Source organism: Corella eumyota, chromosome 2 (assembly GCF_963082875.1).
Source record: "Corella eumyota chromosome 2, kaCorEumy4.1, whole genome shotgun sequence".
NCBI lineage: Eukaryota > Metazoa > Chordata > Ascidiacea > Phlebobranchia > Corellidae > Corella > Corella eumyota.
Window position 1 is genome coordinate 21,492,740 of NC_137491.1, and position 23,848 is coordinate 21,516,587.

General features: G+C 33.2%; 5 protein-coding genes across 9 annotated transcripts; 4 read left to right on the plus strand and 1 right to left on the minus strand.

Annotated features, from left to right (window-relative positions):
• Nucleotides 1-3,219: 3,219 nt before the first annotated feature.
• Nucleotides 3,220-7,734, plus strand: LOC145742804 (coiled-coil domain-containing protein 166-like). Of its 2 annotated transcripts, none has more exons than XM_082560614.1 (9): nucleotides 3,220-3,643; nucleotides 3,963-4,100; nucleotides 4,232-4,285; nucleotides 4,679-4,733; nucleotides 5,306-5,450; nucleotides 5,765-5,844; nucleotides 6,012-6,188; nucleotides 6,729-6,841; nucleotides 7,463-7,734. In XM_082560614.1, exons 2-9 carry the CDS (start codon nucleotides 3,982-3,984, stop codon nucleotides 7,593-7,595), a joined length of 876 nt encoding a protein of 291 aa, XP_082416740.1. In that variant the 5' UTR covers nucleotides 3,220-3,643; nucleotides 3,963-3,981; the 3' UTR covers nucleotides 7,596-7,734. The 2 variants fall into 2 exon arrangements, with proteins under 2 accessions (XP_082416740.1, XP_082416739.1); XM_082560613.1 differs by lacking the exon at nucleotides 3,220-3,643 and adding an exon at nucleotides 3,695-3,869.
• An 801-nt stretch (nucleotides 7,735-8,535) lies between these two features.
• LOC145741203 (outer dynein arm-docking complex subunit 4-like) lies at nucleotides 8,536-15,160 on the plus strand. Its single transcript, XM_082558748.1, has 13 exons — nucleotides 8,536-8,707; nucleotides 9,292-9,423; nucleotides 9,667-9,820; nucleotides 10,458-10,551; nucleotides 10,766-10,908; nucleotides 11,297-11,372; nucleotides 11,700-11,845; nucleotides 12,131-12,338; nucleotides 12,642-12,728; nucleotides 13,344-13,540; nucleotides 14,032-14,155; nucleotides 14,598-14,684; nucleotides 15,037-15,160. Exons 1-12 carry the CDS (start codon nucleotides 8,588-8,590, stop codon nucleotides 14,677-14,679), a joined length of 1,563 nt encoding a protein of 520 aa, XP_082414874.1. The 5' UTR covers nucleotides 8,536-8,587; the 3' UTR covers nucleotides 14,680-14,684; nucleotides 15,037-15,160.
• LOC145741204 (protein transport protein Sec61 subunit beta-like) lies at nucleotides 15,056-16,553 on the minus strand. Its single transcript, XM_082558749.1, has 4 exons — nucleotides 16,443-16,553; nucleotides 15,665-15,735; nucleotides 15,441-15,575; nucleotides 15,056-15,298 (listed from the first exon to the last, which is right to left on the minus strand). Exons 1-4 carry the CDS (start codon nucleotides 16,443-16,445, stop codon nucleotides 15,214-15,216), a joined length of 294 nt encoding a protein of 97 aa, XP_082414875.1. The 5' UTR covers nucleotides 16,446-16,553; the 3' UTR covers nucleotides 15,056-15,213.
• Nucleotides 16,554-16,852: 299 nt separating this feature from the next.
• Nucleotides 16,853-20,936, plus strand: LOC145741934 (uncharacterized). Of its 2 annotated transcripts, none has more exons than XM_082559631.1 (8): nucleotides 16,853-17,128; nucleotides 17,776-17,857; nucleotides 18,636-18,789; nucleotides 18,868-18,993; nucleotides 19,410-19,504; nucleotides 19,650-19,802; nucleotides 20,004-20,144; nucleotides 20,594-20,936. In XM_082559631.1, exons 1-8 carry the CDS (start codon nucleotides 16,923-16,925, stop codon nucleotides 20,675-20,677), a joined length of 1,041 nt encoding a protein of 346 aa, XP_082415757.1. In that variant the 5' UTR covers nucleotides 16,853-16,922; the 3' UTR covers nucleotides 20,678-20,936. The 2 variants fall into 2 exon arrangements, with proteins under 2 accessions (XP_082415757.1, XP_082415758.1); XM_082559632.1 differs by lacking the exon at nucleotides 20,594-20,936 and adding an exon at nucleotides 20,435-20,522.
• A 137-nt stretch (nucleotides 20,937-21,073) lies between these two features.
• Nucleotides 21,074-23,301, plus strand: LOC145741935 (fatty acid-binding protein, adipocyte-like). 3 transcript variants are annotated; one of them, XM_082559635.1, is made up of 5 exons: nucleotides 21,074-21,209; nucleotides 21,686-21,845; nucleotides 22,486-22,658; nucleotides 22,833-22,937; nucleotides 23,187-23,301. In XM_082559635.1, exons 2-5 carry the CDS (start codon nucleotides 21,773-21,775, stop codon nucleotides 23,238-23,240), a joined length of 405 nt encoding a protein of 134 aa, XP_082415761.1. In that variant the 5' UTR covers nucleotides 21,074-21,209; nucleotides 21,686-21,772; the 3' UTR covers nucleotides 23,241-23,301. The 3 variants fall into 3 exon arrangements, with proteins under 3 accessions (XP_082415761.1, XP_082415759.1, XP_082415760.1); XM_082559633.1 differs by having other exon boundaries at nucleotides 22,833-23,268; XM_082559634.1 differs by having other exon boundaries at nucleotides 21,118-21,209; nucleotides 21,752-21,845; nucleotides 22,833-23,268.
• Nucleotides 23,302-23,848: the final 547 nt, after the last annotated feature.

Below are 23,848 nucleotides of genomic sequence, written 5' to 3' on the forward strand. Positions count from 1 at the left end.
GTATATGGTGTTGTTGATCTGAATATGCAACGGGTTAGGGGTAGGATCGCGCGCGTGTCGACACTCGTTATTTTAATGTCTAGCGAATTTTAACAGTCCGCATATTCAGAACACGACACCATTTTAAAAGTGTATAAATAACTAGATAATATTTAATTAGACATAGATAACTGCCCTTGTTTTTATTTTGAAGGTTTTTGATGATGACGACGTTGCGGAGAACGGGGGAGAACTACGTCACGGGGATTGGAGATGGCGCGAAGAGGCGGATTTCCATGAAGACAACGAATTATCCGAAAGAGAAGAGGAAAGGTAACCTAATTTTTTACCTATTATTATTTAATATTTTAACACGTATTAAACAAAAACTTTAATTGTTAAGTGTAAACTAACAGCGAATTAATTTTAAGAAGAAGATGACGTCACAGGAAAAGAAGGAACGGAATATGACGTCATTTAAAAAAGCGGAGGTCAACAAAAGACACATGCCATCATGAAATAAGAATGGTAAAATGTTTTAATTCGAAAATTGCCTTTTTACAGAACTTTTACTGTAAATTAACCTAGTAAAATTGTTTTACTTAAATCAATTGTTTTTCCACTAGAAGATGGAAACTGGAGGAATAAGCAGGGAGGGCGATTCTACGGTGATTTGAAGAGGAAATGAAGAATTGGATGTGGCCCTAAGGTAGTTGTTAGTTAAGGTATTGATGAGCTGTGAGGAAAAGACCAAGAAAGGTGATTCCTTTAACATACAGGTGAGATACTCGTTTTTTTTCAATTATATAAATAATAATAAATTTACTTATCCTTTTGTTTGTACACCATACTTTTTTATGCTTTTAATAAAATGCCTACAACCCTGCCCTTAAGGCGTTGGCCCCACTTGCTAAGTTTAGGATATTATTGATTTAAGATATCATACTCTAAATGACCTAATATTAGGATCAGCCTAGTTAGATTAAGCGAGTCGTCAGTCTTACGTTAACTTTAATTCGTGCGCGTGTTGCAACACATCGTTTCGTCCGTCGCTTTAGTTATTACGTCAGTTAGTGTCATTGTAGCTGTTACGTCAGTTTTCGTCGTTTAGTTGTTACGTCAGTTTTCGTCGCTTTACTTTTTACGTTAGATTACGTCGTTTTATTTGTTACGTCAGATTACGTAGTTTTATTTGTTACGTCAGATTACGTCGTTTTATTTGTTACGTCAGATTACGTCGTTTTATTTGTTACGTCAGACCGCGTCATTGACTTGCTACGCAATAGCGTCAGACAGAATATATCACGCGTTGTCGAGTGTTCTTTATACAGCCGCTAGAGAGTGCAATTTTATAAATTTGGCGAGGCGAATAATTTATATTTATAACCACAAGGTGGAGCTATTTTGCAAACATAGTTAACGTTGACTTTTTAATTTACTGCGATAATGAGCGACCGCTAGATGATGCTAACGAGCAATCATTTAAATGAAGCTAGTTGGATACAACTATGTTGATTTATTTATTTAATAATAATAATTATTGAATTGTTTAAAATATATATAATTTGTTCTAAATAATTTTGTTTAATATAATGCGTTTGTTTTGTTAATTTAGTTTTTTTTTTTAAATGTTTTAACTTTTTATTGTTTTGGTAAATTGCTTTTTTGTTTGTTTTTAATTAAGGTAAACTAAAGTTGTTTTTTAAATCGTTTGTTTTTTTAATTTTTTTTTTAATTATTAATTAGTTTAATTAATTAAATAAAAGTATGGTGTACATGTAATTTGTGTAAATAAATGTTTTATATGCTTGTTCTATTTGCTAATATTAATCTATCATGAACTTGTTTAACCATTCTTTTTTTTTTCGAGGTAATTCTTACGTCATAGAAGATGTTGCAATCTTTCGTTACATAGTGATGACGTCACCTTTCTCGATGAAGTGTGTTGTTACAATGTTTCAAAGCAGTCCCGCCACTGAGGACGCCATTCTAATCGTTGTTGACTTATATTGAACCAGTTGTGGCAAAACCGGTTGTTGCTAACATGAACGTATGATGTAACTTTCCGATGACGCAACTAACCAATGTGGCTGACTAAATACTGTTGATGCCATCATTATTTGAATAACGTCGCTGTTTGATGACGTGACATTTGTGTCTGATGCTGCCGCCGCTGTCCGATGCTGCCGCTGTCCGATGCTGCCGCTGTCCGATGCTGCCGCTGACCGATGCTGCCGCTGTCCGATGCTGCCGCTGTCCGATGCTGCCGCTGTCCGATGCTGGTCCTGTCCGATGCTGGTCCTGTCCGATGCTGGTCCTGTCCGAAGATTTTGGGCACAAAAGTTCTTGTATGATGTGTTTTGGTATGATGCCGCCACTTTTCACTAGTGTCACTTTCCGATGACGTTACTTTTTGATGACGTTGCCCTCCTATGATGTCACTCTTCGATGATTTCACTCTTTGATGATGTCACTCCCCGATGGTGTCACTTTCCCATGATGTCATTCCTCGATTTCGTCACTGTCCGATGATTTCACTTACCTTTGACTTTTGCTGTTTTAATGTGGCAAACCTAATATTGTTGCCTACATAAAAGTTTGTTGTTTTATCCTTAACAATATATTTGGTAGTCAACTTTAAACTACCATCTTAAATTTTATTCCGCCATGCGTGGCGCGTTTTTTTCCATCTTGGTGTTTAAAATGTGCACAGCCTTATAAAGGTGCCGCACAATCTTTTCTATTTTCATCAATTGACCCTTAATAATTGTGTGTGATTTGTCATTTTAGTATTTATTTTTATTGTCTATATGTTAATTAAAATTAATTTTGTTGAAAAATTGTTGTTTAATTACAATAAAGCAAATAGTAGAAAGAATAAACTTAGACAGGAACTTAATATTAGGGTAGGCACTTAAAATTAGGTGAGCAGCACTAAAACTTAAGTGAACTTAAAGTATATACATTAGTAAATTGTTTTAATTAATTCTTATTTAAAAAAAAATCTGTGATTAGCTAGAAATTTGATGAAATATATATTGATATTGAAAAATAAGTCAAATACTAATTAATTATTTGGCAACGCTGTAGTTGCTAGGTAACCTGAAGCTTTTTTCAAGTAGGCAGAATAATATTTTACCTAAGTTATAAATTTAAAATAAGGTTTTCTAGCATAGGTTAAAGTTGTTTTGTTTATTAATAACTTTAAATCCTTGTTTTATAAGTTTTTGTTAAAGAAAACTAATAAAAATTTTCATTGTATATCGGGCACACGTATTTTTTAACTCTGTTGTTAGAAAACATGACTTTCAGACTTTACACAACTTGAGATCCGTGGTTCGATTCTTGTTGTTTCTATTGTAACTTACCCGCAGAGTGGTGTAGTGGTAACTGGTAAGAACACTTGCTTCACCACACATGAGGTCGTGGGTTCAATTCCCGATGATATTATGCTGTAACGCTCTTGAGTAAGGCGGTATAAACGGTATGAACTCCTGCTGAGCCAGCACTTAATCGACAGCTTAATTACCGGGCAATTATAATCTATAATATCCCAAACTGCCACAGGCAACTCAAGACTGGGTCTGAATAACTGATGTTACTTTATGTTTAAGTTGCGCATTCGACTTTCCCACATCGAGGATAAAGATATATACAAAAAAAAGTAAGGCTTTAATATTAGAATATTATTTTGTACTACTTGTAAAATTTTTAACTGATAGGATTGAAAGGAAAAATTAACAATATGTTAAACTAAAGGTTTTGATATTTATTTATTTTGTCAAGTTATCCGACTGCCTTAGGTGAGCATAGTTAACCAAAATATAACTTTGTTAAAAGGTAATTTGTTACACAATGCATTATCTCTGTTTCAGCAGAAAAAAAATTAGGTAAAGCTATAAAAATTCTTAAATTGAATTTAACTAAATCTTTAAACAATGCAGTTGTTTAATTTAACCTTTTTTTCCTTTTGCGCTTAACAGATTGTTTTAAATAATAAATATGCCTCCCAAGAAAAAGGGGAAAGGTAAAAAAGGGAAATCCCCGGTGCAGGAAACCTCGGACACAAAAGAAGAAACAAATTTGGAACCATCCATGCGTGAAACTTATCTTCAGAAAGAGTAAAAAGCTAAAACATAATTTGCGATTTAATCAAATTCTTATTTCCATATAGGCAACTAAATAATGGTATTTAGTTTTAAAAAATCTAGAGTTAGTTATAATAAATGTTTAACAAATGTTTTTGTTGTAGATTAGACGGTTTAACAGACAATTTGGGGAAGTTAAAGAAAGAAGTTGAAGAATTGTGAGTTTTCTAAAATAAATTATTTAAGCCGGCAGCGTGGTGTAGTGGTCAAAACACTTCCTACACTATATGAAGTCCTGGGTTCGATGCCCACTGATCTCATGCTGTAGCACCCTTGAGTAAGGTGCTATAAACGTTATAAACTCCTGCTGAGCCAACACTTAATCAGCAGCATAATTATCGGGCAATTATAATCTATAATATCCTAAACTTCTGAAGTCGACTCAAGACTGGGTAGGAGTAACTGTTGTCACTCTATGTTTAAGTTGCGCATTCGACCTTTCCACATTGAAGATGCTGATATATAAAAAAATAAAATAAAAATAAAGTGTAAGGGTCTACATATTTATTTCAAAATCAATTCTCTTGTATGTAACCCTTATTTATTCTTAGACGTCACGAAAATGAATTCCTCCAGCAGGAAGCCCAACAAACAAGAGTTGAAAGTGTAAGAATTAAAAACAATAATAAAAAAGTTTTTATCAACTTTAGCATAAAGTTAAACTGCACAAAGTGTTACCAATAGTTTAAGTAAACCCCTTAATAAATAGTTACAGTTTTCTTTTTATTTAGGTTTTTGTGCAAGTAATAAAATGATTTACAATACATAATACATTAATCAATTTCATGATTTAAACCATAAATACTGTTTTTACAAAACAACTTATTTTTTTTTTTTTCTTGTATATATCTTTATCCTCGATGTGGAAAGGTTGACTTTGCGACCTAAACATAGAGTAACAACAGTTACTTCGACCCAGTCTCGAGTTGCCTATTGTAGTTTGGGATATTATTGATTATAATTGCCCGATAATTATACTGCTGATTGAAGTGCTGACTCAGCAGGAGTTCATATCGTTTATGGGGCATTCAAGGGTGCTACAGCATGAGAGCAGTGGGGATCGAACCCACGACCTCATATGTGGTGTAGCAGGTGTTCTTACCACTACACTACGGTGCCAGTAAACATTATGGCATGGACACCAAACCCAGTTTAATTCCCAGTATTTATGTTTACAGCATGAGTATATGTCATACATGACTAAGAAAACCCACAAACGACAAACCACGATAATATCTCTGAGCGACCAGAACCAGCAAGAATTGGAGAAAATAGTTCGACAAAAACAACTTATGCTCGCCGACTATGAGGAAAAGCAAAACGGTAACAAATAGTATTTTATATTTATCATAACCTAAACACTAATTAATATTTGTCACCTAGACCCAGTCTCGAGTTGACTTCGACAGTGGGATATTATAGATTATAATTGCCTAATAATTATGCTGCTGATTAGGTATTGGCTTAGCAGGAGTTGAAACTGTTTATAGTGCCTTACTCAGGGGAGCTACAGCATGGAATCAGTGGGAATCAAACCCAGGTCTTTAAGTAGTGAAGCCAAGTTTTAATACTAACCATTACACCTCGTTGCCAGTTTTATTACAGTAATTATACTTACATATATATTCACTTTTCAGGTTTAAAAGCCTCTCTACTCGAGAAAGAAAGTTTGCTTGCGAAAGCTAAAAAGGAGTTTGGTGACTTGGCAGAATACAGGGCAAGTTAATTAATATTTTATGGGTATATTTATGATTATTATTATATGACCCTAATTTTAAGGTTATAATAACCTGTTTTTTTGGTTTATAATATTCGTTGAAGTCATTACATTTTACAATTACTCATTGGCCCTCATCGTTAAAACCATTGCTTTTTAACGCACAGGAGCTAAGGGAAGATCAGCTTCGGAAGATCAAGCAACTTGAGCGTGAAGTCCTCCACATGCGAGGACGACACTCGGACACAATCCAACATCTCAAGGCTCAGTTCCTGGAGGAGAAAGCTCAATATACTCAGGAGTCTAAGGACAAGATCCAGGAACTTGCCAGGGAAGCCAACAAGGTGAACTTAAAAAAATTTAAAATTTGTGATCTTTTTTACTTTAGTGTTTTCCACAATTTGTTTTTCTACTTTATGATGCTCACTACTAATTCTCTCTTGTACTTTACAAGTCTTGCTGATTATTTGTCGTTCTTGATGGTCCTTGCTATTTCTCTCTTGTACTTTACAGTCTGCGCTAATTCTCTCTCGTACTTTACAGTCCTCACTAATTCTCTCTTTTGTACTTTACAGTCCTTGCTAGTTCTCTCTTGTACTTTACAGTCCTTGCTAATTCTCACTCGTACTTGACAGTCCTCGCTAATTCTCTCTTGTATTTTACAGTCTTAGCTAATTTTATCTCGTACTTTACAGTCTTAGCTAATTCTCTTCTGTACTTTCTGATCACCTCTAATTTTAACCCAGATTTTACTGTTTTTGTAATTCTCTTGTACTTAAGGTTATGTTCGTTAATTTAGTATCTTAGTTTAAAGAAGATTGGGGCAAAATTTAATGTGTTTTGTTATTTAATTTGTTTACATATAATGCCGATTTTTGATGCAGAAAGCAGTGAAGTGTCTTGGTGAACATGCAAGCAACATTAAACAAGAAAACCGAGGACTTAGAACCGAATTGCTGGGATTAATACAACAAAGTCATTTACTCAACCAAAACAAGTGAGTAGCATAATATACCTTATGAATTATTTTTAGGTCCATGCTGTAAAAACCCATCCCACAAATACTGGGTATTTTTGGGTTTGTATGTAAATTACCGGCAGCGTGGTGTAGTGGTAAGAACACTTGCTACACCACACATGAGGTCGTGGGTTCAATCCCCACTGATATCATGCTGTAGCTCCCTTAAGTAGGGCATCCTGCTGGGCCAGAACTTAATCAGCAGCATAATTATTGGGCAATTATAGTCTATAATATTCCAAACTGCCACAGGCAACTCGAGACTGGGTCGGAGTAACTGATGTTACTCTAAGTTTAAGTCGCGCATTCGACTTTTCCACATCGAGGATAAAGATATATCCAAAAAAAAACTGGATATTTTTGGGTTTAAATGTAATTTGTTTCTTACCTTACAAAACCAGGTTATGATTAGTTTGGTATGTTATTGGCCTGGTTATTGTGTTAGTTTTTTAACCCTCTGATAGTTTTGATCGCTAATACTGCAAGTCCTTAACTCAAGGTCATCTTAACTTGGCTTTAGTGGGTATCAAACCCAAAACCAATTGTTTTAAACGATTGGTATTTATTTAAGATTGATAGTAATGATAATTATTTTTGCAGGAAAGATTTGGAAGAGCAACGTAAACAACTTTTAAGGGAGAAACAATATGGCGAAGATATTAGGAGGTTAAGAGGGGATAAAAGACTTAAGAGTTTGAAAGCTATGGAGAAAAGCAACGACGTTTTTAACTAACTTTAAAGCGTTTAGTTTTGTTTATTTTTTTATTAAATGTTTTTTATATTGTTTTACATGTTATATTTTATTCTTGTTTCAATATAAATACGAATTCTGAAGTCACAACGAATATTATTTTACGTAACAATTAAGTGCTCTTGTCTTTCGAATTATTATTATGACGTCATAAATTAAAATCGATAAAACTCGAATTAACGAGAACCATTATTACGTGTATGACACGACAATGGAAGGTTGTTATTTTGGAACATTGGAACGAAAAGTTGCGAAGCCAATTCCTGAAACTTTAAAGCAAGCAATTGACAGATTGTCAACCCCGAAACAGAATGTTAAAAACGAAGTTTTGGTCAAACCCAGGAGCGCTTTGACCCGAAAAGTTAAACCAAAAAAGCTATCTAGACCCTTAACAGCCCCAGCCTTGAGCTTTAAGGACTCAGATAACAAAAGAAACGCCAAAAAGTTGGTAAAATATCCTGAAAATGACCCGAAAAAACTGAGCCTTAAAAAGCGAGCGTTCTCAGCGGTTTTCGAAACCCGGGTAAAGATGAAAGAAGAGACTCGATCAAAATCAGCTCCAGTTTTAAATCACTTTGAATCAACAGGAGTGGCCCGGCTTAAAAGGATTCAACTTTTGTGCGAAGCTGGGTTGATGGGAGACGATTTATTTCGGGAGCTGCGGGTCATTATTGAACGGGAGTTCGGGTTGAATTCGGAACCGGAAGAGTTGGATATTATTACGGAGGATAGCAGCTACAGCAGTGATGTTGGTAAGTTCTGTTGACATTTAATTTTTGTTAAAATTCAAGTATTTATGTCTTAAAATAAGATTAGTATTTTTTATGGGTGACTGCACCTTTGTTGCGATTACCACGAAGGAAATTAAATTACGTTACTATGGTAACGTTGTTTATTAGAAAGTTTTTATTTTATAAAAGCTTTGAAGTTTTTTTTTAACTTTCTAAAAAAACTAAAATTTAATTAAATTTAAAATGTACGACGACGAAGAAGGAGACGATGGGCCGAAGAGTTCGTTTGTGACGTATTTGGCGGAAGGAGACAAATTGTATAACGCTGGCGAATTCCAGAAAGCGTTGGAAAGTTATTCGACGGTAAATTTTTTTTATTTATGGTCTACGGCAAAAATGCACGCCATGTAGTAAGAGTTGTTAAAATAAAAAAAATATTAATTTGTTTAATTTTGCAGCATTCGTTTTTCATTGTGTGATGTATTATAAACGTTTTTGTTTTAATTAGCAGATTAGCTGATTGCAAATCTTTCATTGCCACTGGCAGACTGGTATTGTGGTTAAACACTTGGTTTTACTACACGAGGTTCTGGGTTCAATTTTGACTGTCTTTCTGCCTTAAGTAATATGCTTTAACTGAGTTAACCGATAATATTCCAAACTGACAAAGTCAACTCGAGACTGGGTCGGGGTAACTAATGTTACTCTATGTTTAGGTCCTGAAACTGACTTTTACTTATCGTTTACAGTGCTTTACTCAAGGGTGCTACAGCATAAGAGCAGTGGGGATTGAACCCAGGACCTTTATGTAGTGTAGGAAGTGGTCTTACCACTTCACTATGCTGCCGGTTGTAGTAACTGATGTTGCTCTATGTTTGAGTCATGAAACTGACTTTCTTTTATGTTGAGGATAAATAAATATAAAAAAGGAACTACTGTTATTTCAGGCACTTGAAATAGAATCAACAAACCACACAGCATTGGTGGCAAGATCAAAATGTTATTTACAAATTGGAGACGCACAAGCTGCACTGAGGGATGCTGAAGCCTCGCTCACTGAGAACAAAGAATTTCACAAGGTTTAGTTTATCAATAACTTCGTAGCGTTAATCTGAGATTTATCATTGTACAAAAATTCGTAAAAGCAGTTTCCCACAAAAATTATTTTGGTATTCAAAGCTTCTTTGAAATTTTTTTATTATTTTTAAAAGTCAGGTCTATTTTTTACTTTAAATCTTAATAATTTTCCTAATTCAAAAACTTTATAAAATAAAACAATTGGCACTAAACAACAAACTAACATAACTAATTCCCTTATCCAGGGGTTGTTCCAAAAAGCTGAAGCTTTATACCAGATGGGTGACTTCGAATATGCCCTCGTTTTCTACCATAGAGGTCACAAGTTGAGACCCGAACTCCAAGAGTTTAGACTGGGAATACAGAAAGCACAGGAGGCCATCGATAATTGTGTTGGAAGTAAGTAAAAAGTATTTGGTTTAGCTATAGGACTTTGTTTCTAAAAATGTTAATCTAAGACTTTTCTGGTTTGTAGTACAATGAAAAGTTTTAACCTAGTTTTTGTATTTATTTATTCTCGATGTGGAAAGACAAACTTAAACCAAACATAAAATTACAATTGTTACTCCGACCTAGTCTCAAGTTGAATTTGCCTTTTTGGGATGTTTTTGAGATTATAATTGCCCGATAAATAATGCTGCTGATTAAGTGCTGGCTCAGCAGGAGTTTATACAGTTTGTAGCACCATACCACTACAGTATAAGAGCAGTGGAGATCGAACCCAGGACTTTTATGTAGTGATATTAATAATTATAATTGTCTTAGCAAGAGTTTGTTTTGGATGATGGCACCTTAGAGCCACTATAGCATAGAAGCATCGGTTATTGAACTCTAGACCATTTGTAGATCCAGTCTTCAGTTAATTTTGATTTTCGGGCGTTGTCTCAAGTTGACTTTGACAATACAGCATGAAGGCAGTGGGGATCAAACCCAGGACCTTATAAGCTAAAAGCAAATTTACCATAAAATGACTTTACAACTTATTAAAATTGTATAAGTATTGTATAATATTTAACAATGGTATTATTTCTTTCAGGTCCATCCTCAGTAAAGTTGGAGAACAAAGGAGATTTGTCTTTCTTTAACAAGATGGATGAAGGGAAAGGAAAAGCAAAACAAAGAGGATACAGGTAAAATTATTTTAATATCGCACATACTGTTATATAGGTATATATACTAACTATTAATACTTTAAAGATAGATAACTATATAGTTTAACTGTTTATACATTCAGGGCCACAATTTAATGCGTGAACCAAGTTTTTTCTTGTTATTAAATCTACATTTTTAGTATATTATGTTAAAAACATTTTGATACTTTTGATGTTAATATTTCTTGTACAGAGCGGCTCCAAAACCTGCAACCACAAAAACAAGTCGCACATTAGGGAAAGCACCAGGTGGTACTAGTAACAGAACAGCTAAGGCATTGCTGGGTGAACTTTATGCAGATAAAGAATATTTGGAGAAACTACTCAAGGATGAAGGTAAACAATTAAACAATTAAATTTTATATTTTGATTTTTTTTTATTATTATCCTTGATGTTCATGACCTTAACATAGAATAACATCTGTTACCCTGACCCAGTCTCAAGTTGACTTTGGCAGTTAAAGATATAATTGATTACTTGACAATAAATTTTGCTGAATAGTTTTTTAAGAATTCACATCATTTAAAAGGCCTTACTCCATGGGGATCGAACCCAGCACCTCATATAGTGAAGCCAAGTATTCCTTACTACTACACCATGAAGTCGATTAATTTTGTTTATCATAATATGAGATTTTTTTTGACAATTTGAATGGAAATAAATGTTGATGTAGGTTCATATCATTAGTTGTAATATATTAAACCTAATATTAAATGTATTTAGATTTAGTGAAAGGGAGTGCAGGAGGGATGAGTATTTACGACTTGGTGTTCTCAGGAATCAACTATCTTGACACAAGGTTGCAAGTTACATTAATCTAGAAAAAAAACTTTTTTGTCACCAACTTAATAACTGGCAGCATGGTGAAAGGGGCAGAACCTTTGGCTCCACTACTTGGGGTCCTGGGTTCAAACCCTACTGCTTTCATCCCTTGAGTAAATTGCTATATACAACCTTATATTTATCGAGCAATTATAATCTATAATATTTTAAACTACCAAAGCCAACTTAGGACTAAATCAGGGTAATTGGTGTTACTCTATGTTTGGGTTGTGAAGTTGACCTTCCCACATTGAGGATAAATAAAAAAAAATAAAGATTTAATTTAGTTTTGAAATAATTTTAGGACAGAATTCTGGCGACAACAAAAGCCGATGTATGCGCGCAAGCGTGACCGCATGATGATGCAACAGAAGTGGTCGACACGCAAGACTGAACGCATCACCGATCCAACTTCGTTTATCCTCAAAAATCTCGAAGACATCGACCTTTGTGAGTTTAAACATTTTAAGTGAGGTTTTATTTTAAATAATTAAATGCTGGTTTGGTCAATTTGTTTTAACTAGATTTGAATAAAGGTTGCATTTTCAGTCCTTACCACAAACAGGAGTTTTATTTATTTTGTAGGACTATAAATTAAACATACATTGTCTCCAAGGTCCATTATTAACAAATGTAATTTATTTGATCTTGTATTTTTTTTATTGCACTTACAATTAAATATTTTAGGAATGTTACTTCACTAATTAAATCTTTAAAATAATTTATTTTTTTCAGTCCTTGCTGAAGGAAAAGCATCGGAGAGTCTCGCTCTTGCGGTTTCAACGCTGCGTTCAGTCAACCGATTATCGGAATCAGAGATTCCAAACAAATCCGACGTGGTCGCGAACCTTCATTCTTGTATCGGAAACGCTCATCTTGAGCTTGGGCAGACACAAGAGGCACTAGAGAACCACCAGAAGGATCTTGACATATCTGAGAAACAGTTCGTTATTTTTTGTTTCTTTTAAAAGATCAAATTAATACCAGTTTATAGCCCCCCCTGTGGTTGGCATTTTAATTGTTGTAATATGGTCGCAACTCTCAACTAATATTTGCCTGTAAATAATTTAAAACAGCAGTTTTATGTATTGTAAGCCTATAAATTGGACATACATTGTCCACTAAGTCTTATTACATAAAGGTTTTAAATACAATTTAAACATCATTTAAGTTTTTATAGATGATTTAAACAACTTTTTTGTAACTTAAATTTATTTTGTTAAAATTTTAATATTTTGATTGACAGCAACTTCCAGGATGCAAAATCTCGAGCTCTGGACAATCTGGGAAGAGTTTACGCAAGAGTCGGAAAGTTCCAGAAAGCCATCGATTGGTGGGTTCAAATTATATTAATTTAATGAAATCTTATATCTTCACATTGTAAATAAATATTTTAATTAAATTAGTTAGGCTTGTAGAGTTTTGATTTCTTTTATGTTGGGATTGAATGTAATTTAAATAACAATCTTATAGTTGAGAATGTAATGCTCTTGTACATATTTAATTTAAGTTTTATTAATTATCATTATGTTAACCAATAACTAAAATCTTAATCCCTAAAATTTTTTTATATATATCTTTATTCTCGATGTGGGAATGTCGAATGCGCCACTTAAACATAGAGTAGCAACTGTTACTCCGACCCAGTCTCGAGTTGCCTGTGGCAGTTTGGGATATTATTGATTATAATTGCCCGGTAATTATGCTGCTGATTGAGTGCTGACTTAGCAGGAGTTTATACTGTTTATAGCGCCTTACTTAAGGGCGCTACAGCATGAGATCAGTGAGGATTGAACCCACGACCATATGTGGTGTAGCAAGTGTTCTGACCAATACACCACGCTGCCGGCTCCACCAAATTATTAGTTTATGGTTGTTAAAAAGACTGTCCTTCAGCACATTTAAGTGACTTCTGTTACTTAATTTATTCTTACATTTTGTTTCACAGTTGGAACGAGAAACTTCCACTGAGTAAATCAGCTTTGGAGTCAACTTGGTTGTTCCACGAGATCGGACGATGTCACTTGGAACTCGGAGTAAGTGAGAAAGCAAAGGAGTTTGGACAAAAATCTTTAGCTGAGGCAAAGAAAGCTGAAGACGACGTCTGGCAACTCAACGCTGGCGTTCTGATTGCACAAGCTGAAGGTTTGTGTTTTGTTGGAGGAATTGTCATTTTTTATTTATTTATCCTCAAGGTGGAAAGGTCGAATGCGCCACCTTAACATAAAGTAACATTATTTACTCCGACCCAGTCTCGAGTTGCCTGTGACAGTTTGGGATATTATGAATTATAATTGCCCAACAATTAAGCTACTGATTAAGGGCGTGCTCAAGAGTTTATATTATTCGAGAGTTCAAACTATTGTATGTATTGTACTTACATTAATAAAAAGCATGAAAGCAGTGGGGACTAAACCCGGGACCTCATGTAGTGAAGCCAAGTGTATTGATTCACATTAATGTAAAAAGACTTTTTTATAGCTTCACTACACAATAACTACTTACAACTTTACAAAATATGTAAGTAGTTGTTACTTAGTGGTTCTTCTGCTTATGTTTGTCTATTAAGTTACATTACATGCTTTACAGTAATATTATATTAATAATTATTAATTTAATAAACTTTAATATTTCAGTAAAACTTGGCGAGTACGAGCTAGCCTTAGAGTCGTTCCAACAATCTCTGGAAACGGCAAAACTTCAGGGAGACGATGCAGCGGAGGTTGCAATCACTAAAGCTTTGGAGGATGTTAGGGGAAAGTAAGTAGTGTGATGTCATAACTGGTGGGTTGTGATGTCATAATTAAAATTGTTTATTAATTTAGCCGGCAGCGTGGTGTAGTGGTAAGAACACTTGCTACACCACCCATGAGATCTTGGGTTCAATCCCCACTGATCTTATGCTGTAGCGCCTTTGAGTAAGGCGCTATAAACGGTATGAACTCCTGCTGAGCTTAATCAGCAGCATAATTACCGGGCAATTATAGTCTCTATAATATCCCAAACTGCCACAGGCAACTCGAGACTGGGTCGGAATAACTTATGTTACTCTATGCTTAAGTCGCGCATTCGACTTTCCCACATCGAGGATAAAAATATATACAAAAAAAAAAAAAAAAAAAAAATTAAAGTATGTAAAGTAATTAGAGTTTAAACTTTGAAATATTTTTTTGTTTTTATTTAAATTTTGATTTTGTTCTAGATTGGAGAAACAAAAGGAAGTTGAAGAACCGGAACCAGTTGATGCTGCGGAGGAAGATGTTGCTCAAACCGTTGAGGCATAACGGAGGTTAGTATACTAAACTGAGGTTGCTTATTGTGTTTAATTACAATTTAACTTAACTGACAGGAGTGTATACATAAATATAATTCATGTTTAAGACCCAACTTGATGAGAGTAATCAATTTTATTGTCACGCTTAATTTATTGGAAGTGCGGTCCCTTTTTTTGTATTAAATTTAGGGTCTATATTTAAAAAAATTTCTGATTACAATAAGTTTAAAATATTTTGACAAATTTAGTTAAAACATTGAATGATTATTGTGTTGTATAAAATTTAAGTTTCCTAAATTTAATAATAACTTTAAACTACTATTCTACTTTATCTAAAACCTCTTAAATATTTAAATCTTGTTTTTAGACGTAGCTGATATTTTTGTTGTTGTTCTGCTTTAGATATTTTTATTATTCCACTGTAAAAATTAAAATTTATTCACATTTAAAGTGTTTTGAATACAAAAATTGCAGTTTTTGCGATCACCGTCCTCCCATAGAAATCAAATAATAACAAATATTTACAGTTGGCAACGCTGAAAGTTTACTTTGTGTATTTTCCCCAAATGTGAAGCATGAAAACTGATGCGATGAATAAAAGGCTCATGACTAAGACCGGAACGGGGCCACTAAAAAAAATTAAAATTGATAAAATTTAGGAGTTTTAAAAAGGACTTTTTGCCACTTTTATCCCAGCATTAAACTAACTAAGGTTTTAAGGAAAGATTTGCTTAATATCCCCCAAAAAAATTTTTGTTGTAAAATTCTTACATTTTAAGTCCCGGGGAGTCTTCCGAATAAAATCTCCACATGGTGCTCCCCGCTCCACTTCCGCCACCGGGGGTGCTCTTTGACCTTGTAGTGGGGGTCGCTTTGCGCTGTCGGACTGTAGCCCCCGAGCCAGCTCTGTGACATCATAAAAATAGTTGTCATTATTTTTAAGGATAAATATTTTTTAACATTGAGGATAAATAAACATAGAAATGTTATAATACCTCGGTGTCGCGGCTGATCGACCTGGAGATCTCCCTCCCCCAACTGTAGTTGAACTGCTTGGTCCCATTGCCTGGAAATCAATAATTTAGTTAATTGTGGACTACAATGTTAGATGTAGTTCAAGATTTTTTAGCATAATATATGCTTTAATTTAAATGCTATAAAACTAACATTTTAATATTTTACAATTTGAATTGGGGTTTAAAATTTTGTTTACTCTTTAAAACCGGCAGCGTGGTGTAGTGGTAAGAACTCTTGCTACACCACACATGAGGTCGTGGGTTCAATCCCCATTGATCTTATGCTGTAGCGTCCTCGAGTAAGGCGCTATAAACGGTATGAACTCCTGCTGAGCCAGCACTTAATCAGCAGTATAATTACCGGGCAATCATAATCTATAATATCTCAAACTGCCACAGGCAACTCGAGACTGGGTTGGAGTAACTGATGTTACTCTATGTTTAAGTCGTGCATTCGACTTTACCACATCGAGAATATTAATATATATAAAAAAAAATACTTTTAATTATTTTAAAATTAATTTATAATCAAACAATATAATTTGTCAGCCAGTTACATTTACTTATTTATAACAATACAAATAAAAACACAATAATATATTTTAACATTTTATTAATAATCAGAGCACAAATATTACTGTTATAATTATTTTATTAAATATTAACTTAAGTTTTAACAAAATTAAAATGAATTTAATAATTTTAATATATTAATAACGTAATTGAATATTTTATAATATTAACATTCTACACTTACCATTTTAAATTACTGAATATAAACTAATTAATTAAAACTAAAAACTTGTTTCTTTCCTCCTTGCTTACAGCGTTTGACTGAATGAAATTACTATCGACGTCACAATCAACACAAAAACGTCACCGCTTCCGGGTTCCCACGTTTCACCTCGCTTCGGTGATTTTCAAAAGAGGATAATTATTTAATTACCGGTTGCGCTGTTTAGAAAGGTTTTAAATTAAAAAAAGCAATTATATAAAAATACAAAAGATTTAAATAATTAAACTAAACAATAAAAATTGTAATAAAACAATTTATTATCTCAAATTTAAATAAATAAAAAATTTATTTTAATAAAAATCTTATAATAAAATCGTTACACACCAGCGCATATTACGTAAACAATGACGTCACTTAGATGGTGACAGATTTTAAGGGGAACTCCAATAACAAAGAAACAAAAATTGTAAAACTTAAAATTATGTTAATTACAAAGTTAAAATGGAATTAAGTAATATCTGGACCAAAGTCCCGGGTTCGAATCTAGCTCGGAGCAGTTTTCATAAAGTTTTCGGCAAGAAAAATGAAATTTATTTGGAAAATCTCGATTTAAAATTGAGTGAAAAAGTTTACTTTCTAAAAGTTGAAAAAGTTGTCGATAACTTTGTTGAAAACGAAGTCCCGTTTAATCTTGATCAATTGTACAAGTAAGATTGTAATAATTTACTTGGTTTCATTGTGTTATAATTATGTATTTATTCCCTAGTTATTCACTTCTTTCATTTTGTAGTTTATTAACATTATAATTTAAAATATCCTAAACTGACAAAGTCAACTTGAGACTGGTTTGGGGTCATAAATGTTACTCTATGTTTAGGTCATGAACTTGTCCTTTAAAATATTGGTCCCATGAAGCATTATGCCTACTGGCCAACCAGTCTGGAAAGTAGGACAGTTTTCAGTGAGATCTCAAGTCATCAGTATTGTGCATGCGCAAATTTTTTTAAAAGCCAGGCATGCAAAAAAAACTACTTGCTCTACTTTCCAGAATGGTTGGTCAATGTGTATATTTTGCGAACTATAATGTTATCATCATTAACTTAAACCTTACTTGACCCAACCATATAAACTAACTAAAATACTATCTAAATTGCCCTGAATCTTAGTCATTTAAGGTTTTCAATAGAAGTGATAATGTATATAGTCTACAATAATCACAATGCTTTTTATGGGTTTTACAGTGACCCAATCTTATATTAATGTTGTAAAATTACAGGTCATAAACTATACAGTTGCAATCCTTTGCATTGTTTGTTACTTGCAGTAAGTTTCACTAACAAAGTTTATCGTTCAGGTTGAGCAATGAAATAGAAAAACTTGACGGTAATGATGAAAACTTAACCAAGGGATACCACAAAGCTACTCAACTTATAAAGGTCTGTTCTTTACATTGCAAACCTGAGTTATTCAAATATTATATTTTTTTAGGTCATTTTACTTAAGCCTTTGTAATTATATATATGTATAAGTTTATTTTATAAATAATTAATAATCTTTTCAAACATTTTTTTTTTATTTTGATTTTTCGCACATTGATAAATAATAAATACAATATACAATTAATATTACAACAATGCGACGGGAAAAAATGACAAAATCGATTTAATGATTTAAAACATGCCAAAAGTATTAATGTTTACATAAAAATTTTAAGTATGTTATGGCATGGTCACCAAACCCAGTATATTGGTTTAATAATATTTAAATTTTTTTTTTTTTTTTTTGATAAGACCTTAAGGTGATAGGTTTTTATATTTTTTTGTTGGGGAAGGGTGTGCATTTGTGACGTGTTTGAGCTATTCGTAAACGCCGGGCTCAAGGGCAAATAGTGTGGCATTGGTGCGGCTCGAACCCGAAACCTTTCGGCTCGTAGTCCGACTCTATGACCGGTTCGCCACACTACCGGACTTAATAATATTTTAAATTTAAATAAGAAAAATCTATAATGAAGCTTAGTAGACGAATATATGTAAATGTATGTCCAATTTAAAGGCTTATAAAATAAATAAAAACTGAAGTTTGCTTGGGTAAAAAATGACGGGCAAATATTAGTTGAGACCATATCACGAAAATAAAAATCTCGACCAAACGTTGCGATCGATTACTCAACTTAAAGTAAACTTTTGAATATCTTTAAATTTTATTTTGTTTTAGAAATTAAACGATAAAGTTGTTGAAATTGACGAACTCCGAAATTATATTCTCGACTCCGATCTCGATTATTTTGATCTTCGAATTAAACCAACTAAACACAAAATCAATCAGGCCATTATTCACATCTATGATGTCACAAACCTACCTTTAACAGGTAACAACAATTGGTCTATTTTTCAAAACTTAAAAGACTGTAAAAAAAACGATTATAAATTTTTGATTTTTGTTTTAGCTGACCTACCTGTTAATCCAACAAACTCAATTGGGGAAGTACCAATTGGTAGATCCCCCAAGGCTAGAGATTTGTTGAGTATTTTGTCTGATGAGGAGGAAGCAAATCTTCCAAATATTTCAACTTGTAAGTTTAAAAGTAAATTTTAATTTGTTTATCTGCATAAAGTGTTTGTATATTAATAAACAATTTTGAAGTTTAAATATATAAATTTTTGTTTATATCTTTATCGTCAATGTGGGAAGGTCGAATGCACAACCTAAACATAGAGTAACATCAGTTACCTCGACCCAGTCTCAAGTTGGCTTTAGCAGTTTGGGATATTATAGATTATAATTGCTCGATAATTATGCTGCTGATTAAGTGCTGGCTCAGCAGGAGTTCATACCATTTATACCGCCTTACTCAAAAGCGCTACAGCATTAGAGCAGTGAGAATTGAGCTCTGGACCTCATGTAGTAAAGCTAAGTGTTCTTACCACTACACCATGCTAGCGGTATATAAAAACTTTTGTTTTAAATTTTATTTTGATATTTTTTCAGCTGATTCCACAGATCAGTTGCAAGTTCAGATTGAAAAGGGAAGGTTGGATTTTAACAACGACATTTCAGAAGAATCTTTAAACAACTTAAATAAGGTAAAAAGTTGTTTTATTTTACATTTTAAAATTTTAAAACTCATAAATTTAAAAGGCAACTAGTTTAGGGACATTAAAAAGTGCATTTATTTGAACAAAATTAGAAAATTATTTTCAAAACTTAAAATTTTTTAAATTTTGTCAGGATTTAGTTGACCTTCATGATATTATGAAAACCCTTCATGCTTCAGTGCACGAACAAGGTCATGAGGTCAACGAGATCTCAGATAATGTGAAGGTCGCCGAGGTCAACATCCAAGAAGGAAACATCCACCTAAAGAAAGTTGCCGTGTTAAAGGTTATTATCAAAGTTAAAAATAATTAAAATATTAAAAAATTTTCTATATCCAGTTTTTAAATTAAATTTAAATTTAAAACTTTAAGTATATTTGATGCCAAGTTTATTAATTTAACATTTCAACTGCTTTAAGTAATGTTTATACTAGAACCTAAATTAAATGCAACTTTTCAGCTTTTTTTAACAATTTTTGTTTTCTAGGCTGCAATGTTTCCACTAGTTGGTGCTGTTGTTGGTGGGGTGGTCGGGGGTCCGATCGGCTTTGTTGCCGGGGTGAAGGTTGGCTTGACAGCCGGGGTTGCCATGGCAGGTGGGGTCACTGGGTCAGTTCTCGGATATCAGGTCGGAATTTGTGTTTTAACCTAACCAAGTATTATCATTATTTTGCATCTATCAGCGGCATGGTGTAATGGTTAAAACACTTAGCTTTACTACATGAGGTCTTGGGTTTGATCCCCAGTGCTCTCATACAGTAGCGCCCTTTGAGTAACGTGTTATAAACAGTATAAACTTCTACTAAGCCAGCACTTTATCAGCGGCTTAGTGATTGGGCAATTACCATTAATAATATCCAAAACTGCCAAAGTTAACTCGAGACTGGGTCGGTGTAACAAATGTTACTCTATGTTTAGGTCGGGCATTTGACTTTCCCACATCGAGGATAGAAATATAACAAAAAACATGGAATTTATGAAATGTTGGACAAAGATATATACAAAAAAATGTGTTGTATTAATTATTTTTTTTATTCTCATGGTTTTAATATTTTACTTCTACCTTATTGTTTCAAGGGTGGAAAATTCTTAAAGAAAAAACACGAAAATAACATTGAGGATAAACAGAATAATTTAAATAATAAAAACAAAATAAGTTGATGCTGATTGGTCAAAATAGGCTCCACCCTTTTTGTCTAACTATTTTATATTTTGTGTATTTTTATGTTTTCTTTTTTTGTGTAATTTTAGGTTTCTAAGTTTTAATTGAATGTTACGTATTTAACTTGCTCATCTCTTTGATCTTTCTTTGCAAATAATGCTAATGTATAAGCGCTTATATTTATGTTTCAATGCAATGTAATATAGATTTATTTACACAAATTTTTCTTGCTTGCCTTGTAAAGTAATTGGTTTTATAATTTTATTCGATACTTGTTTAAATCTTCAATAAACTTATATGATTGTTTTTACCTAATATTGTTTCAGAATTTTAAAATATTAAAAAAAAAATTATTTTGCAAGTTATGATGAAATGTTTAAGCATCGTAGAAACATGCTGACATCTAGTGTTGGAATGTCTAGTGTTGAGCAAGAAACGAATATTAGAGTGGAAGCGGATTGGCAGTGCAGTGGAGGAATGGATTTGTAGAAGGAGCATAAACTTGCTACAACTCTTGTGTTGTTGGCAGTGGTGAGTCCCTATTTCACTTGCTTCTATTTAATGACAATCACATCTCTTTATCTTAACTAAATAAGGCTGCAACACTAAATTTTAACACAATATAACAGACTTTTGTGTTTTTTATATATACATTGTCTTGTTTATTTAATAATTTATTTTAAAGTCATTTTTAAGGAAATATTTTATATATCTTTATCACCAACCCCAGACACAGTCTCGACTTTGGCAGTTTTGGGTTTAAGTGTTGGCTCAGCAGGAGTTTACACCGTTTATAACACCTTATGCAAAGGCACTACAATATTAGAGCAGTGGAGATCAAACCTAGAGCCTCATGTAGTGTAGCATTTGTTTTCTGACCACTAAACCGCAATACTGGTTTATTACATCACAGTTAAAACGGTTTACAAAAACAAACAATACATTATTCTTTAAATAATAACAAAATAAACATTACTTGATTGTTTAAAGACAATAAACCATTTTAGTTAATAATTAACCAAGTTGCATTATTCCTGTCCAACATTATTTTTGGTTTGCAAAATATCTGAAAGTTTTTGGTGAATCAAATAAAGATGGCGGCCAAAATGAATGGAGTTTGGAAGATCGATCATGCTGATAATTTTGACGAATATTTGAAGGAATTGGGTGAGTTTGAAATAAAATTATTTGTTGCAGAGTGAATGGTTTTTTAGTAAGATTTTTTTGTTTATTTTTTTATCCTCGATGTGGGAAGGTTGAATGCACGACTTAAACATAGAGTAACATCAGTTACTCTGACCAGGTCTCGAGTTGCCTTTAGTAGTTTGGGATATTATAGATTATAATTGCCTGATATTTAAGCTGCTGATTAAGCGCTGGCATAGCAGGAGTTTATACCGTTTATAGCGCCTTACTCAAGGGCGCTACATCTTAGAAGCAGTTGGGATTAAACCCACAACCTCATAGTGGTGTAGCAAGTGTTTTTACCATTACGTCACGCTGCTGGTTTAAGCTTATAGTAATCTTTGTACCTTTCTTAAAAAACAAAGTAATGTATGTTTTGGATTATTTTAAGTAAGTTATCTTTATAAACATCAGGCTAAAGGGCAAATAGTGTGACATTGGTGCGACCCAAACTTGAAAAAAACCTAAACCTTGCGGCTCTTTTTTTAAAGCCATTTCCTGTGAATTACACTAGCGAAAAGTGGTTAGATATCACACTGTGATATATATTGTCCACCCACCAGATTATTGTACTTAAATAGCACAAAAAAAATCACAAAAACTTAATTGAATTTTTTTGCAGGGGTGAACTTTGCCCTTCGTAAAATGGCCTCCCTCGCTCGGCCAACCTTGACCATTAAGATCAAGGATAAAGCAATCCACCTAAAGAATGTTTCGACCTTCAAAACTATTGAAATAAAATGTGAGGTCGGTGTAGAGTGGGACGAACATACAACCGATGGGAGAAAGTGTAAGGTATGATGTCATAGAGACAGTAGTTGTGACATCATAGTTGGTTTGTTATGGACACGGAATTTAACTATAGATAAATGACAGTAATGTAAATTTGTGATGTCATGTTGCTATGGTGTTGAACTGGTTGTTAAGGGAAATATTTGTGTAGTTGACCCAATATTTTGTATGTTACAGACTTTAATGACTTGGAATGGTGGTGTGTTGGTCCAGGTTCAAAAATGGGACGGAAAGGAGACGACCGTGAGGAGATTTGTGGACAAAAATGGAGATTTAAATATTGTGAGTTTGTATAAACTTGGGGGCATTGTAAGAGCATCGAATCCTATTGTTAGAATTACAATTGTTACATCTAATTTCGTCCCTGCCAGTTTGCGTAATAATATTTTTGACTATTATGCTGGCTTCTATCCCAGGGGTTATTGGTTCAAGTACCACTGTAAGCATATTTTTGAACATTAATTCTAAAATGCTGACACATCTAATTTAACCTCTATTAATGAAATTATAAAAATGTAACTTTTCTTTTAGGTTTGTGAAATTGGAAATGTGTCCTCAACGAGTGTTTACAAAAAGGAACCTTAAACTAAACTGTGTATATCACATTTATGTTCATTATAGCACTTTTAAATACAATAAAAATTTGCCTTGTGAGCTTGAATGTTAGTATTATGTCGTAACAATAAGTAATGTTTGTTTGAGAACAAAGACGAACAAAATCATGTGGGCTGCTTTATTTACTGACTTCATTTTCTACGGTTTTACTTTAAATAAAAATAACAAAATTACAGCAGGATAACAATAAGACAAGTTTTACTATTGTTAAGAAATTATGGGGAACAAAACACAATGTCAATGTCTAACAGACCTCCATGAATGTAATAATAAAAAGCTTTCTCTATTTATCATCATTACCATAGCGCGATCACAAAAAGCCTTAGTCGGGTTTAATAATACACCTTTATTAGGTTAACAATAACTTGGTTGTTAAGCAAACAATAGATCTTGTGACTAGAAGTGCAATATTTAATATTGGCCTTTATTGCTCCATTTATATTCACTAGGAATTGAGTTTTATTAAAGGTATAACCACATTATTATTTTTTGTTAGTTGTTTCTATACCCTTGTAACTTAAAAATCTACACATTTCAAAATTAAGATTCGTATTTCCGGTTAGGACAAAAAATTTAAA

Excerpts from the sequence above, each read along its gene's own strand:
- LOC145742804 (XM_082560614.1), top strand. The coding sequence starts at position 3,982 with ATGCCTCCCAAGAAAAAGGGGAAAGGTAAAAAAGGGAAATCCCCGGTG. Across the intron at positions 4,286-4,678 it reads AAGAAAGAAGTTGAAGAATT|ACGTCACGAAAATGAATTCC; the intron begins GTGAGTTTTCTA and ends ATTTATTCTTAG. Across the intron at positions 6,842-7,462 it reads CATTTACTCAACCAAAACAA|GAAAGATTTGGAAGAGCAAC; the intron begins GTGAGTAGCATA and ends TTATTTTTGCAG.
- LOC145741203 (XM_082558748.1), top strand. The coding sequence starts at position 8,588 with ATGTACGACGACGAAGAAGGAGACGATGGGCCGAAGAGTTCGTTTGTG. Across the intron at positions 11,846-12,130 it reads TCTCGAAGACATCGACCTTT|TCCTTGCTGAAGGAAAAGCA; the intron begins GTGAGTTTAAAC and ends TATTTTTTTCAG. Across the intron at positions 12,729-13,343 it reads TTCCAGAAAGCCATCGATTG|TTGGAACGAGAAACTTCCAC; the intron begins GTGGGTTCAAAT and ends TTTGTTTCACAG.
- LOC145741204 (XM_082558749.1), bottom strand. Across the intron at positions 15,576-15,664 it reads CGATCAGCCGCGACACCGAG|AGCTGGCTCGGGGGCTACAG; the intron begins GTATTATAACAT and ends ATGATGTCACAG. Across the intron at positions 15,299-15,440 it reads GACTCCCCGGGACTTAAAAT|TGGCCCCGTTCCGGTCTTAG; the intron begins GTAAGAATTTTA and ends AATTTTTTTTAG.
- LOC145741934 (XM_082559631.1), top strand. The coding sequence starts at position 16,923 with ATGGAATTAAGTAATATCTGGACCAAAGTCCCGGGTTCGAATCTAGCT. Across the intron at positions 17,129-17,775 it reads AATCTTGATCAATTGTACAA|GTTGAGCAATGAAATAGAAA; the intron begins GTAAGATTGTAA and ends TTTATCGTTCAG. Across the intron at positions 18,790-18,867 it reads CACAAACCTACCTTTAACAG|CTGACCTACCTGTTAATCCA; the intron begins GTAACAACAATT and ends TTTTTGTTTTAG.
- LOC145741935 (XM_082559633.1), top strand. The coding sequence starts at position 21,773 with ATGGCGGCCAAAATGAATGGAGTTTGGAAGATCGATCATGCTGATAAT. Across the intron at positions 21,846-22,485 it reads CGAATATTTGAAGGAATTGG|GGGTGAACTTTGCCCTTCGT; the intron begins GTGAGTTTGAAA and ends ATTTTTTTGCAG. Across the intron at positions 22,659-22,832 it reads CCGATGGGAGAAAGTGTAAG|ACTTTAATGACTTGGAATGG; the intron begins GTATGATGTCAT and ends TGTATGTTACAG.